The sequence below is a fragment of the Raphanus sativus genome, chromosome 9 (genome assembly GCF_000801105.2).
Source record: "Raphanus sativus cultivar WK10039 chromosome 9, ASM80110v3, whole genome shotgun sequence".
Classification (NCBI taxonomy): domain Eukaryota; kingdom Viridiplantae; phylum Streptophyta; class Magnoliopsida; order Brassicales; family Brassicaceae; genus Raphanus; species Raphanus sativus.
The window spans coordinates 31,642,478-31,656,518 of NC_079519.1; the positions used below are offsets into that span (position 1 = coordinate 31,642,478).

The following is a 14,041-nucleotide window of genomic DNA, read 5'->3' on the forward strand; positions in this document are numbered from 1 at the left end:
CCTCTCTCTCTCTCTCTCTCTCTCTCTCTCTCTCTCTCTCTATGTGTGGATGTGTTTTAGGACACAATCAGACAAAAGCATAATATTGAGATAACTATAAAGGGATAAAAGACAATGAGAGAAAAGCCGAAGTCAGGATACATATGATGTTATGCTCAAATATCTGAGACTCAATCCCAAATCAGGAGGATGTCTTCACAAGCCTAGATAATTCATAATTCTAGGATAGAATGGCACACTAAGTTTACCGAGGGGAGAAAGGAGAATGTAGTAGGCTACAAAGGCTCGGCTCTTGGGGTAGTAATGATATTCTTAGCAGTTAGCACTAACATACCATAGTAAAATACACAAATCTTTTTAATCGGATTTTTGATTTACTAAGCTCCGTTCGCATCAACAGTATTGCCATTACTCACTATTCAGCTATTTAGTGCATAACATATGCATTTTAACTGCATATCCAATCCACTCTATACAGTAGATTAAAAAAATTATACACAATTCTTTATATTTCAAAATAAATATAAAGTTTTGAGTATTTGTGATTTATTAGGTTTTTAGTAAATATTAAACATTAGTATTTGATTTAATTTTTAAGATTATGGATATCTAAATTCTGTGGATGAGACCTAAACCAATAAAAAAATGGACTAAAATTTCAGGGATAGTTTGCTATTCTATAAATACTTTTTTTTTTAATTTTCTTGTATATTAAAGTTTCAAACCGGTAATTGAAAACATAAATGATTAGCAAGTGTGAAATTCTCTTAATCAAATGGTTTGACTAATGGTTCATTAATACTTCTACGTCCGGAAGTGTGGGATTCCAATCAAAACTTTGGCATAAATTGAATTAAATTTAAGTTAGGCTCATTAACATTTCCCAACGCTGACAGTTTTTTTTTTTTTTTTTTAACGTCCAACGCTGACAATTTAAAAAAAACCCCATCTTCCTCACTACGCTTCTCCTTTTCAACACCTATAAAATCTAGATAATACACACAAACGCACACTGTTCATCATCATTAGACGATATTCAATTTCGAAATTCCCAGGGGGGGGGGGGGGGAAGAAGCGAGAGACACTGATGAGAAGAGATCATGACGACGAGATCGAAATCGCTTCCAATTAGGTCTTCGCGCGATCCCTATCTATCCCTTCCGGTAACACGCTCTTTCCCTTTAGAAGAATCGAAACTAGAGTTTCACAATCTCCCCCGATGACTTGGACTTTTTTTTGACTCGTAGTAATCGAAGATTCGAAAAGCTTCTAGTAGTTTCGTTAATTAGCTCTCTCCGAGGCTCTTTGTTTTGCGTGCGTTTGTTTGATGAACCCTAATGTAGAGGGGAGATTGTATCCCTCCAAAGGCCCGGCGAACGATGACACATCACCTGTCGATCCACAGAAGACAGGCCTAAAAGACAGCCCACTAAGAGGACTTCTAGTCGACCTGGCGACCAAAGGGCAACGGCCCATTTAACCGACCTATCGACTAAAGCCCATACGGGACAGCGAATCCTAGGGCGAACTGGCAGAGTCATCTATAAAAGGAAGGAGGAGGTGCTAGAGAGAGGGGATCGACACTTTTACACACTCACAAGACGGCTAGATCTAGGGTTTTCTCTCATCTCTATCCGTTATCTTGTATTGTTTTCCAGCCAGCTCTTCGAGCTCCGTCTTGTCTTCTTCTTTACATTCCCACTGTAACCTGGTCCTGATAACTTCATCTATAAAACGTCTTTGTTAAACCCACAGACGAGTTCTTCGTCTTCTCTTTACTAGTTTCGACCGAACTCGGTTCTAACAGTTGGCGCCCACCGTGGGGCTAGCAAAGTAACGTTAGCAAAGATGAGTCAGAACCCCGAAGGTTCCACTTCCGGCGACGAACACGACGCGCCGAACCCAACCCCTGTCACGGCTATCCCGATAGCCCCTGCTTTTGTCGATACCATCATGGAGCGTTTCGCCCGACAAGACGCCGCTCAAAAGGCAGCTACCGAGCAAATCGCCGCAATCGCCGCGCTGCTCGCTCCTCTCGCCGGCGCTCCAGACGCAGCCACTGATACCATTCGCAGACAACTGTTTGCCAGCGACATAGCTGCTAACCCGACGAACCAAGGCGCTCCTCCCAGCACTCTCAACCCAGACGCCGCGCCTTTCACCCCTACGAACCCAGATCTACAGATGGTTCGCGAAGTTGCAGCGCTCAAACAGTCGCTCCTGGACATCAACTCCAAGATACACTGCGTCACCACCTCTGCCCCGCAGATAGAGCGCGTTCTGGCGAACACCCTCCGAACACCGTTCTCACCCGCGATAACCGGCGTCAGACTACGACACATCGAGAAGCTCCGATTGCCGACGTACGAAGGCTTGACTGACCCAACGACTCACATCACGTCTTTCAACATCGCCGTACGCCGCGCGAATTTCTCCGACGAAGAACGTGATGCCGGCTACTGTCAACTTTTCGTTGAAAGCTTGAAAGGGCCAGCTCTTACTTGGTTCACCGGCCTCGCCGAGAACTCTATCAAAGACTTTCACGACCTGTCGTCCGCCTTCCTCAAGAACTACATCATGTTCACTCAGGAAGACGCGACAGTATCCGATCTATTCAACCTTACCCAAGGAAAAGACCAAAGCTTGCGCAGCTTCATGGAAAAGTTCAAGGCCATAGTTTCGAAGGTCGTCTTGCCGGACAGCGTCGCGGTCGCTGCGCTTAAGAACACGTTGTATGTCCACTCCGTTTTCCGTGATGACCTCTACAGGAACCCTACAACGTCTCTTTCCGACGCCATAGCCCGTTCTCACAACTTTATCCGCATGGAAGAGGATACGAAAGCCCTTATTGGCAAGCTGAACGCATCTAAAGCCGCGGCGTCCGACAAAGCCGTCGTAAAAAACGCGGATAGTCGACATGAACCGCGACAGCACTCGTCAGGCGATAAAGCAACTCAAAAGAGGAATTTCGTCTATGCTGTCGACGAAGAGGGCTCCCCAGCGTCAACAACTGTCGTGCGAGAGAAAGGCTGGAACGTCTACAACCGCGAAACCGACGGAAAACCGCCGGATTCCTCCGCAGCAGTTAGTTCTCGGCCTCCGGGAGCCGAGAAATGGTGCGACTACCACAACGCTAAGTCGCATGACACCAGAGAATGTAAAACGCTCTTCGAACAATTTCTCACTTCTGTCGCGAACGGGAAACTCGAAATCGAACCTCCGAAACCTAGGGCCCGGGGACCTACGAGCTGGAGCAAGAACAAGGATAGAAAAACTAGCAAGTCGCAAGGTAAAGCTCCTCAGCAAGAGAGGCGAGCAACACCTGAAGAAGCAACTCCAGCATCACCGGAAAAGGGGAACTCGTCCAGCGACGAGGAATCACCAAGAAACCGGCGCCGCGTCGAGACTGTTTTCAGAAGGTCCCCCAAGCACACTGGCGATCACGAACCCTCAAGAGCGAGAAGACGTATCAACGTCGTCTTAACGCAACTGGGATCTTCGGTCGACGAGCCTGAACAAGTTTCTCCTCAAGACCTGCGCACTCAGCTAAGCCGCCCATCATCGAGCGACTTACGGAACGTCCTCAAGCGAAAGGAGAAAGCAGCAGCAGTCACGGTCGATCACACCCCTGATCTGCGCGAGAGGATCAACTCCTCCAAGACTCGCCGGTTGAACAACCCAAGTCCCATGAAGCCCCGCCCTGTAGACTTGCGAGAAAAGCTCAATTCTAGGAAACCAGATTTGCGAAGTCAGCTCGATCGTCCTCTGTACTCCGATCTCCGACAAAAGCTCGAAGCTTCGAGAACTCCGAACTCCAACCAAGACAAAGACAACGTCATCAACGTCATCATGGGTGGATCCCCGCCCTGCGGTGACTCCGTCAGGTCCATCAAAGACTACCGTCGTCAGGCAACATCCTCGCGTAAATGGCCGACAAAACCCGAGAACGATCATCAAATCACCTTCTCGCCCGACGACGCCCTCGGCATCCACATGCCGCATAACGACCCTCTCCTCGTCGAACTCGGAATCGGTGATTGCCAAGTCACCAAAATTCTCGTCGACACCGGCAGCTCGGTCGATTTGATCTTCCGAGCCACACTCGACAAGATGGGCGTCGACACTGGAAGTATGAAGCCATCGTCCCGCTCCCTCACAGGTTTCAACGGCTCATCCGAAGCCCTGATCGGCACCATTCGCCTTCCAGTGTACGTATGTGGCACGACCCGGACCGTTAAGTTCTCGGTCGTCGATTCTAAAGCCCCCTACAACGCGATCCTCGGCACCCCTTGGCTGCATTCAATGCGAGCAATCCCATCAACTTACCACCAATGCGTGAAGTTTCCGGGAGAAGACGGAAAGATCCGAACACTACGAGGCGATCAGCAGGCTGCTAGAGATCTATTAATCGCGACTATAAAGTTACAGCGACAGACGTCGCATGTCAACACCGTTGCACACCCTCTGCAGAAGGTGTTTCCCCAGCAAGAAGAGGTGCTAGAGATACCGATCGATGATACCGATCCTAGCAAGGTGATCCGCATCGGCGCATCCCTACCGGACGATATGCAGCAGCAACTCGCCGAGTTTCTCCGCCAGAACGTCTCTACCTTCGCCTGGACTACTTCCGATATGAAAGGGATCGACCCAGCAATCACCTCCCATGAGCTCAACGTTGATCCGACCTTTAAGCCTATCCGCCAGAAGCGCCGAAAGCTAGGACCTGAACGATCAAAGGCAGTTAACGACGAGGTGGACCGCTTACTCGCCGCCGACTCCATCATGGAAGTCAAATACCCCGACTGGCTTGCTAATCCCGTCGTCGTCAAAAAGAAGAACGGAAAGTGGCGAGTCTGCGTCGATTTTACTGATCTGAACAAGGCTTGTCCAAAAGACAGTTTTCCTCTCCCACACATCGACCGTTTGGTCGAGTCGACTGCTGGTAACGCCCTATTGACGTTCATGGACGCATTTTCCGGGTACAACCAGATAATGATGCATCCTGATGACCGCGAGAAGACGGCGTTCATAACAGACAGAGGTACATACTGCTACAAGGTAATGCCCTTCGGGCTTAAAAACGCGGGAGCCACCTACCAACGCCTTGTCAACCGCATGTTCGCCGACAAACTGGGCTCCACTATGGAAGTCTACATCGACGACATGCTAGTCAAGTCGCTCCGAGCCGAGGATCATCTCTCGCACCTCAAAGACTGCTTCACAACGCTCAACGAGTACGGTATGAAACTGAACCCGGCTAAATGCACGTTCGGCGTTATGTCCGGCGAGTTTCTCGGATACATCGTCACCCAGAGAGGAATTGAGGCTAATCCTAAACAGATATCGGCGATCCTCGATCTCCCAAGCCCCAAGAACAGCCGAGAAGTGCAACGTCTCACCGGCCGCATAGCAGCGCTCAACAGGTTCATCTCGCGATCTACCGACAAGTGCCTTCCTTTCTTCGAACTGTTGCGGGGAAACAAACGATTCATTTGGGACGACAAGTGTGAGGAAGCCTTTGGCCAGCTGAAGCAATATTTGACTACCCCTCCTGTCCTCTCGAAACCGGAAGCGGGTGACATTCTCACCCTCTATATCGCCGTCACGCCTATCGCCGTCAGCAGCGTCCTCATACGCGAAGATCGGGGGGAACAGAAACCGATCTTCTACACGAGCAAGCGCATGACAGAAGCCGAAACCCGCTATCCCACACTCGAGAAAATGGCGCTTGCGGTGGTACATTCAGCGAGAAAACTCCGCCCGTATTTTCAGTCTCACACGGTTGAAGTTCTCTCCAATCAACCCCTCCGAACAGTCATGCAGAACGCCAACCACTCTCGGCGACTAACAAAGTGGGCAATGGAGCTCAGCGAGCACGACATCATATACAAGAACCGGACAGCAGCCAAGTCCCAGGTCCTCGCTGACTTCCTGATCGAACTCACACCCGAACTCGAGCAGGATCTTGCCGTGTCGTCTCGCAATTGGATCCTGCATGTCGACGGCTCCTCGACCAATAAAGGGTCTGGCGCCGGCGTTCAGCTCCAATCCCCAACCGGCGAACTGATAAGACAGTCTTTTAGCTTCGGCTTTCCCGCTTCCAACAACGAGGCTGAGTACGAGTCCCTACTTGCAGGGTTACGCCTCGCCAAAGCCGTCAGAGCCAAACGCCTCAGTGCTTACTGCGACTCCCAGCTCGTCGCCAGTCAGTACAACGGCGAGTACGATGCTCATAATGCAAGAATGGACGCCTACCTCAAGCTTGTTCAGGACCTCACGAAAGACTTCGAATTTTTCGAACTCACCAAAGTCCCCAGAGGAGAGAACGTCTGCGCTGATGCTCTGGCAGCCCTTGGGAGCAAGCTCCACGATCAGATCAAGCGGACAATTCCCATTCATCGGATCGAAAACCCCAGCATCACGGCACAAGGTGCGAGTACCTCCTCTGTCTCTGCAGTAGCTGTTGCGGCCGAAATGGACATCGATTCCTCATCAGACGAAATCCCCGACTGGCGTACCGATCTGATCAACTATTTAGCACACGGCACCCTCCCAGATGATAAGTGGCTAGCGCGAAGACTGAAAGCACGCAGTGCCCATTACGTCGTCATCGACGGCGAACTACACCGTTGGAACGCCAACAAGGTCCTCCTGAAATGCATATCAGGCGATGAAACGCGGCTAGTCATGGCTGAAAATCACGAAGGCGCGGCAGGCAATCACTCTGGAGGACGAGCCCTAGCACTTAAAGTCCGAAGTCAAGGCTTCTACTGGCCTACTCTAAACACAGACTGCGAATCCTACGCCAAACGCTGTGATAAATGCCAAAGACACGCACCCACGATCCACTGCCCCACCGAGCAATTGCGCACTCTTACGGCACCATATCCGTTTATGCGTTGGGCAATGGACATCATCGGACCCATGCCGAATTCACGAGGAAAGCGTTTCGTCCTTGTCCTGACTGATTACTTCACCAAATGGATCGAAGCGGAAGCCTTCGCTAACATCACCGACAAGGAAGTTCAGAAGTTTGTCTGGCGCAATATCCTTTGTCGTCACGGTCTTCCTTACGAGATTGTGACAGACAACGGGTCACAGTTCATCTCGCATCAGTTTCGTGATTTCTGCGACAAATGGAGAATCCGTTTGAACACCGCAACGCCGCGGTACCCGCAGAGTAACGGCCAGGCAGAGTCGTCCAACCGTACGATCATCGACGGCTTAAAAAAACGTCTAGACTTGAAAAAAGGCTGCTGGGCCGACGAGCTAGACGGTGTCCTTTGGTCTCACCGCACCACGCCTCGTTCCGCGACTAAGTGCACCCCATTCTCCATGGCCTACGGCGTTGAAGCGATGGCTCCCGCCGAAGTTAATGTAACCAGCCTCCGAAGATCACGAATGCCTCAGCACGCTGAGCTCAATCAAAGTATGCTCCTCGACGCACTTGACGCGATCGAAGAACACCGCGATCAAGCCCTACTCCGAATCCAGAATTACCAACATCAGATTGAGCGCTACTATAACAAAAAGGTCAAGTCGCGCCCTCTTGAACAAGGTGATCTCGTCCTTCGAAAAGTCTTTGAGAATACTAAGGAGTGGAAGGCCGGCAAGCTTGGAACTAATTGGGAGGGGCCATACAGAATCACACAAGTAATCAAACCTGGGGTTTACCGTCTCGAGACATCAACCGGTGAAGCTGTCCCTCGCGCATGGAATTCCATGCATCTTAAGCGTTATTCCGCCTAGCTCCGTTGCGATCCAGCAGGCGACGAACACGCTTCGTTTACCAAACAATCGTGCAAGTGCGCTTCACGAGCCACTCCTGCCCTATTGTAAAAAAAAAAAAAAAAAAAAAAAAAAAAAGAGAGCCGAGTAAGTGCACCCTCCGCGTCACTCTTACTCGACTCCAACGAACTACGAATGGCTTGATTCTCTTTGGAGATACGTAGGCAGCCTTAACCGGTGCAGCTATAACCAATACACATCGAGTAAGTGCACCCTCTGCGTCACTCTTACTCGACCCCAAACGAACTACGGATGGCTTGATCCTTTTTACAGGTACGTAGGCAGCCTTAACCGGTGCAGCTATAACAAAACCAAAAAAAAAAAAAATAAATAATAAATATACTTGTGTCTCACGACGCGGAAAAAGGGTCCGCAGATGCGCGCCTCGATGCCACTCACCGCGACTCGAAACAAAAAGCCCGGTGGCGCTAGAAGGAGGGGAGAAATGTCGCGATCTGGTAAACTAAGCCGGCGACTAAAATTGATTTTGGAGCAGCTAAAAGCCAGCGACCAGAACCACCTTCTGGTACATGGGTGACTTAGCCGCTGAATGTTCTTCAACGAGCGACAAAGAGATTCGCCCTACTGCCACTTCCCGCGAACCTGCAATCACAAAATACGCGGGTCACAATAGCCAACAACAACACGCCGCGAGTAACCCGTTCATTCCAGAAGTTCTGAAGACCACTGAGGCAAAATAGGCTATAATGCGAGATTTGATGAAGACGCTAAGTCAGAAACGGGAGAGCGACAAGAAGTTGAGACAACGCCAGCGTGGGGGGGAGAACATCGCGACTCGGCAAGCAAAACCAGCGAGCCGAACCAACGATTAGAGTCGTCCAAGCAAAGCCAACGATCAGAGTTGTCCGCAAACATGTCGCGACCCCACGAGCCGAACCAACGAGCAAACCTGCTTTTGGGAGCCGTGAAGTCGGCGACTTGGCGAGCAAAATCAGCAGATAAAATAGCAAAGCAAAAGAGCCCAAGGCACCAATAAAAAAAAAGAGAATATTGTTATCCGGTTCAGTCCGAGTTCGATAAAAAGAAAAGGCATTCATAACTGGATATCCGTTAAAGTGACAAGCAAAGAACTGGAACAACACAACAACAAAGGCCCTGCAAGACTTCAAAAAGGAAAAGAGTCCCAAGGCAGATAAAAAAACTACTAAGTATTAATTCTACAACAACATGGCGATCTAGTTCGCCGGATCCTCCCGATCCTCGACAGCTGAAGGCAGTGTCGTCACCACCGGCTTCCCGGAAGACCCGTGTTTCCTCCATCCTTCCCGCTATCTTCGGCCTCGTCATCGATCTTCTTCTCAACCGGCTCCTGATCCACAACCTTGGAGCCCTCATTCAGTTTCTTCGCCATGGTGTCAAAGGAGTCATCGGGCGACTGCATCCTCGACAAATTTCCCGGATCGAGAAAGTTGTCGTTTGTTCCGTACTTGTCGACTCCCGCGAGGATCTCTTCATTCACGAATGGAGAAGGTAAGACAAGTGGGGAGAGTCTAAGGTCCTCCTCGGGGATATCTCCAACCATGAGCTTATCTTTCTCCACCTCGTACAACTCCTCTTGCGTCTTGAACATACCGAGTAGCTCCTCAGCAACATCATAGCCTTCCTCTATCGCTAGCTCAAGGCATTTTCGTGTTCCAGACGCCTGCCCAAACAGGTTATGTGCCATTTCGAAATTATCGCGACGAACGGAGTAATCCCGAATGTTATCGAAGCGACGATTAGCCTTCACAGTCATCGCCGTCTCGACCCTAGCTCTTTCGAGAGTTACCTCATACACTCGAGAATCCCTAAGCCTCTTCCTTTCCGAGATAAGCTTATTAACTACAGCATCCCGCTCTTTCACCAGACCTTCCTTCTCTATCTCCAACGAAGCCTTCTCGCGAGTAAGAATTTTGACAGCAGATCGGGAATTCAGCAACTTCGTCTTCAAATCGTCGAATTTCACACGAAGGACCCGTTTATCCTCAGCGGCTTTGGCTGCCGCGACCTCATGCATCCTGCGGACGCGAGCAACCTCTGCTTCCGCAACGCGAGCCGAATTTTCGGCGACACCCAACTGCGCCTGAGTTCGCCTCAGCTCAGTCTCATACCTCTCCACCATGCGGTTCATAATCCCATCGCTCTGTAATGTGGAAACAAGAGGAAAAACAACTTAAGTAACGAAGGAAACCGAAGTAACAAACCGAAATAGACTTTGATAAAAGAGTTACCAGTTTTCTAGCATGAGCAGCCTCTATGTACTCATCTTTGAAAAGGAGATTTTCCACCGGTGGAAGAGCAACAGGGCCTCCCCTCACTTGCCGAGTCAATTCAGCGCATTTTACCGGGTTGGAGATCAAGAGAGTGTTCTCGTTGTATGAGAAGCTCACTAAATCGGGAAAGTTCATCTGGAGTCCCTTGGTAGTAGCGGAGTCTCCAACAGCGCCTTCGCTCAGAGCAGGAGCACTTCGCGAAACGACGGCTTTCTTTCCAGGAACCTTCTTTTGCTTTAAGATAGAAGAGTCAGATGCGGGGGTAAACCCCTGATTCTCTCTCTCGTCGCGAACAAAGTTGTCTGCAGGGTCGTCGGGAGTAACTTCTTCAACTGGAAGATCCTCTCCGCGAGAGGAGCTCTGTTCAACCTCAGTCCGCTGCTTCTTCAGTTTCTTTGGTCGCTCTTCCAAGGGGTCCTTCGCAGAAGATTCAACAAGATCTTCGCGACTTGCGTTCGAGTCTTCGGTCTCCTTTTTGGAAGAAGCTTCGCGGGATCTCTTCTTCCCCTTCTTTTTCTTTGACTTCTGCTGCATTGCATCTTCGGGCGCCTCGAGAGGCTCATCTTCAGGGAGAGTGGATTCCTGCTGATCCTTAAGGGGACTACTTTTCCCCTCTTCTTTCGTTTCGGTCCCAGTAACTGCGGAGTTATCTTCGTTTCCGCCCGGAATCACGACCGGAGGAGGATCACCGCGCACCGCTCCCGCCGATTCACTCTCAGCTGCGGAAACAGATTTCTTCTTACTGAGCGATTTTAACTGCCCCTTCAGGATAGCGCTTAAGTCAGGAGTCTGCCTCATCTTTTTCGCCTTATTGACTAGCTTTTGCTGCTTCCTCGTAAACAACGACAAACGCTTTTTCCCGGGAATAATCACGCAAGGCAACCTGGACCGCCAAACCTCTGTAACCATAAGAGTAATAATAAGGCAAATCATCAGGACAGGAAAGTTGTGATTAATCAATGAGGAAGGAGGAAGACCGAGTACCTCTCGCTACGCGATCCTGACAGCGACGTATCCAATCGGCACTAAGATCAGGCCACCGACGATGACTAAGCGTTGCAATGGCTTGAGCGTGTTCAAAGAAGTTCTCCGGATATGCGATCGTATTCGGATGGCGAACTGCAAAAAACATAAAAGAAAGTCAACGGGTTAATACTTCAGAAATCAAGAAACTCGAGGATAACTACGATCTACCGATTTCACGATCCCAAAGGACCGGGAAGTCATCTCTCGGCGGCTCATCAAACGCGTGCTCGTCCGACTTAATGTAGAAGTAGTATCGTTGCCAGTCTTTCGTCTTGTTCGGGTAACCGGTAAGAACGTTGTAAGATGGTCGCATCTTTATCGAATGCAAACCGTGAGGCATCGGTCTCAGGAAGGTCAGCTCCTCGAAAGTCCTCACGCTCATCGGGATGTCCGCCGCAGTAGCCATAACCATTAAGGCGACAGCAATCCTAAACGATCCGTTCAAGAACTGGGTAATCGCCACGCCCCGACGACGAACGTATTCCGTGATCAAGCGAGGAATAGGAAACCACAGTTTCGTATCCACGCCGAAATAAGACTCGTAGACGCATTGGAACCCTACAGGTGGCGACCAAGGCCTTTGCCTAACAGACGGAACAAGATAGGTAACTCCGACAGCACCGCAACTCTTCAATAGATGTTTCACGCTGCTATGAGTAGAGTAACTCGGAAACACGTTTCTCCAGCGATAACCCTCGATCCCAGGATCGCGTAAAGTGTCTCGAGGAATACCCGGGAGCACTTCGAAACGGTCGCCAGAATGATAGCGCGTAGGCCTGTATTCCGGAGGCTCCACACTCTCTCTTCTGAGTCGCTTCATCGGAACCCTATAAGATCGTGCCTGCGCTTCAAGCTCCTCGTTCCCATCGCCTTCGCGAGAAGAACCCGCGTCTTTCTCAGCTTCATCTCCCCTCTGCGAATCAACAACCGGCGGATCCCTTTCCGAAGCCGCGTTCGTCGGCGCCCTAACCTCAACCGGAGCAGCAGAACCCGCAACCGCCTTTCCCTTTTCTTCTCGTGACAATCGCCTCCCCGATGGCATAGCGATTCGCAGACGACAAGCCTTACCAACAGGACTTAGAGAGAGAAACAATCGAAAATCTAGAGAGAAGGGAGAGCAAAGAAGGATACCTGAGACTGCAGAGAAGAATGACGAAAGTGAAGCAAAGCCACCTATTTATAGCAAAGGAAGGAGCACGGTTCCCAAAGTGCCATCATTAGGTCTAACAAGGCCTAAATGGGCTTTAATTAGGCCCGCAATCCCCCTTTTCTCGACTCGCAAAGGTTTGATTAACAAATCGAACCGGAGATTAAGAACCGATCAGACCGGAATTAGGACAAGGATTGGGGAACTGGTCAAACCGGAACCAAACCGGTATAAACCAGCCGTTTCGACAAAGGAAGAGAGAGAAAGCGGCGAGTAAATTCGCGTCTAAAGCAGACAGAAGCCTCCAAGCACCACGCGGGTTAACGCGTATCATCAGCGAGTAAAACCGCGCTTCGAAACAGCAGGGAGACAACGCGACTGAAGGAGGAAAAGGAAGCGAGTAAAATTTGATTCGGAATCACAGAGGCATAACACGATGTGTGGAACCAAGCTCGCGAGTCGCGCCAGATAACATAGCCTGCTACCGATTCACTACGGCTTTGCCTTTGCGCAAGCTCCGAATCCGGCTGCTGAAGTGTCTCGCTGCTCTTCGCGACCAAACAGACATACCTGCGAGTAAAATCATCTCTGAAGGTCTCTCATAAACCCCGCGACAGATGGATCTTTCGTCTACTTACTTATGATCGCTAGCGTTGGATAAACGCGAGTGCTGTCCCTCACGGCAAAACGACGTACCAGCGAGTAAACTCGCACTCGGGGACCCGCAGGAGCATCACGACGAATCAAACCAAAACCGCGACCAACCAAGCAAGCCAGCGAGTAAATTTACTTTTCGGGGCCTTGCTAGGACGCCGCGACAAACCAAGCCCGCAACACGCGATTAAATTCACTTTCGGAGGCCTTACTGGGACGCCGCGACAAACCAAGCCCCAAAACACGCGAGTAAAACCGCCTTTTGAAGGCCTCGTGGGGGACATCGCGACAAAACCCCCGAGTAAGTCTGCCTATAGTCAGCTCTGAAGTCAGCGACCAAATGCCCGCATACGGGGCAGTACCGAGACACCGGACAGGCAAATGATCATCGATTCACCAAAACCTCTCTTACAAACAGTCCGTCAGAGTAATGCTATCGTTAACTACAGACGAACTGGGGGGACTTACTGTAGAGGGGAGATTGTATCCCTCCAAAGGCCCGGCGAACGATGACACATCACCTGTCGATCCACAGAAGACAGGCCTAAAAGACAGCCCACTAAGAGGACTTCTAGTCGACCTGGCGACCAAAGGGCAACGGCCCATTTAACCGACCTATCGACTAAAGCCCATACGGGACAGCGAATCCTAGGGCGAACTGGCAGAGTCATCTATAAAAGGAAGGAGGAGGTGCTAGAGAGAGGGGATCGACACTTTTACACACTCACAAGACGGCTAGATCTAGGGTTTTCTCTCATCTCTATCCGTTATCTTGTATTGTTTTCCAGCCAGCTCTTCGAGCTCCGTCTTGTCTTCTTCTTTACATTCCCACTGTAACCTGGTCCTGATAACTTCATCTATAAAACGTCTTTGTTAAACCCACAGACGAGTTCTTCGTCTTCTCTTTACTAGTTTCGACCGAACTCGGTTCTAACACCTAACTGATAACCCTTCTGATTCGCTCGAATGCTTTGATTATACTGTGTTTCATCGTTTCGTTTCGCTCCTCTCTCTCTCACACACAGGAGGGAAGCTAATCAAAGAGATGGCCTGGCAAAGGCATTGAAAGTGGTGATGATGCTGATGTTGAGATTGTTACAGATACTTTTTGATGGAAAGAAGAAGCGTCGTCACTGTCTTGGGACAAGTGGGA

General features: G+C 50.0%; 1 protein-coding gene across 2 annotated transcripts in view; it reads left to right on the forward strand.

Moving 5' to 3' along the window:
• Window positions 1-965: 965 nt before the first annotated feature.
• Window positions 966-14,041, forward strand: part of LOC108825563 (uncharacterized) — a 22,388-nt gene continuing 9,312 nt past the window's right edge. Inside the window, exons 1-2 of one of the 2 annotated variants that reach the window (XM_056995050.1) lie at window positions 966-1,039; window positions 1,088-1,163. In XM_056995050.1, coding sequence (XP_056851030.1) covers window positions 1,101-1,163 — 63 coding nt within the window. In that variant the 5' untranslated portion in view covers window positions 966-1,039; window positions 1,088-1,100. Of the gene's footprint in view, window positions 1,164-14,041 lie in introns of both variants that reach the window. The other variant, XM_056995051.1, reaches the window with a different exon arrangement.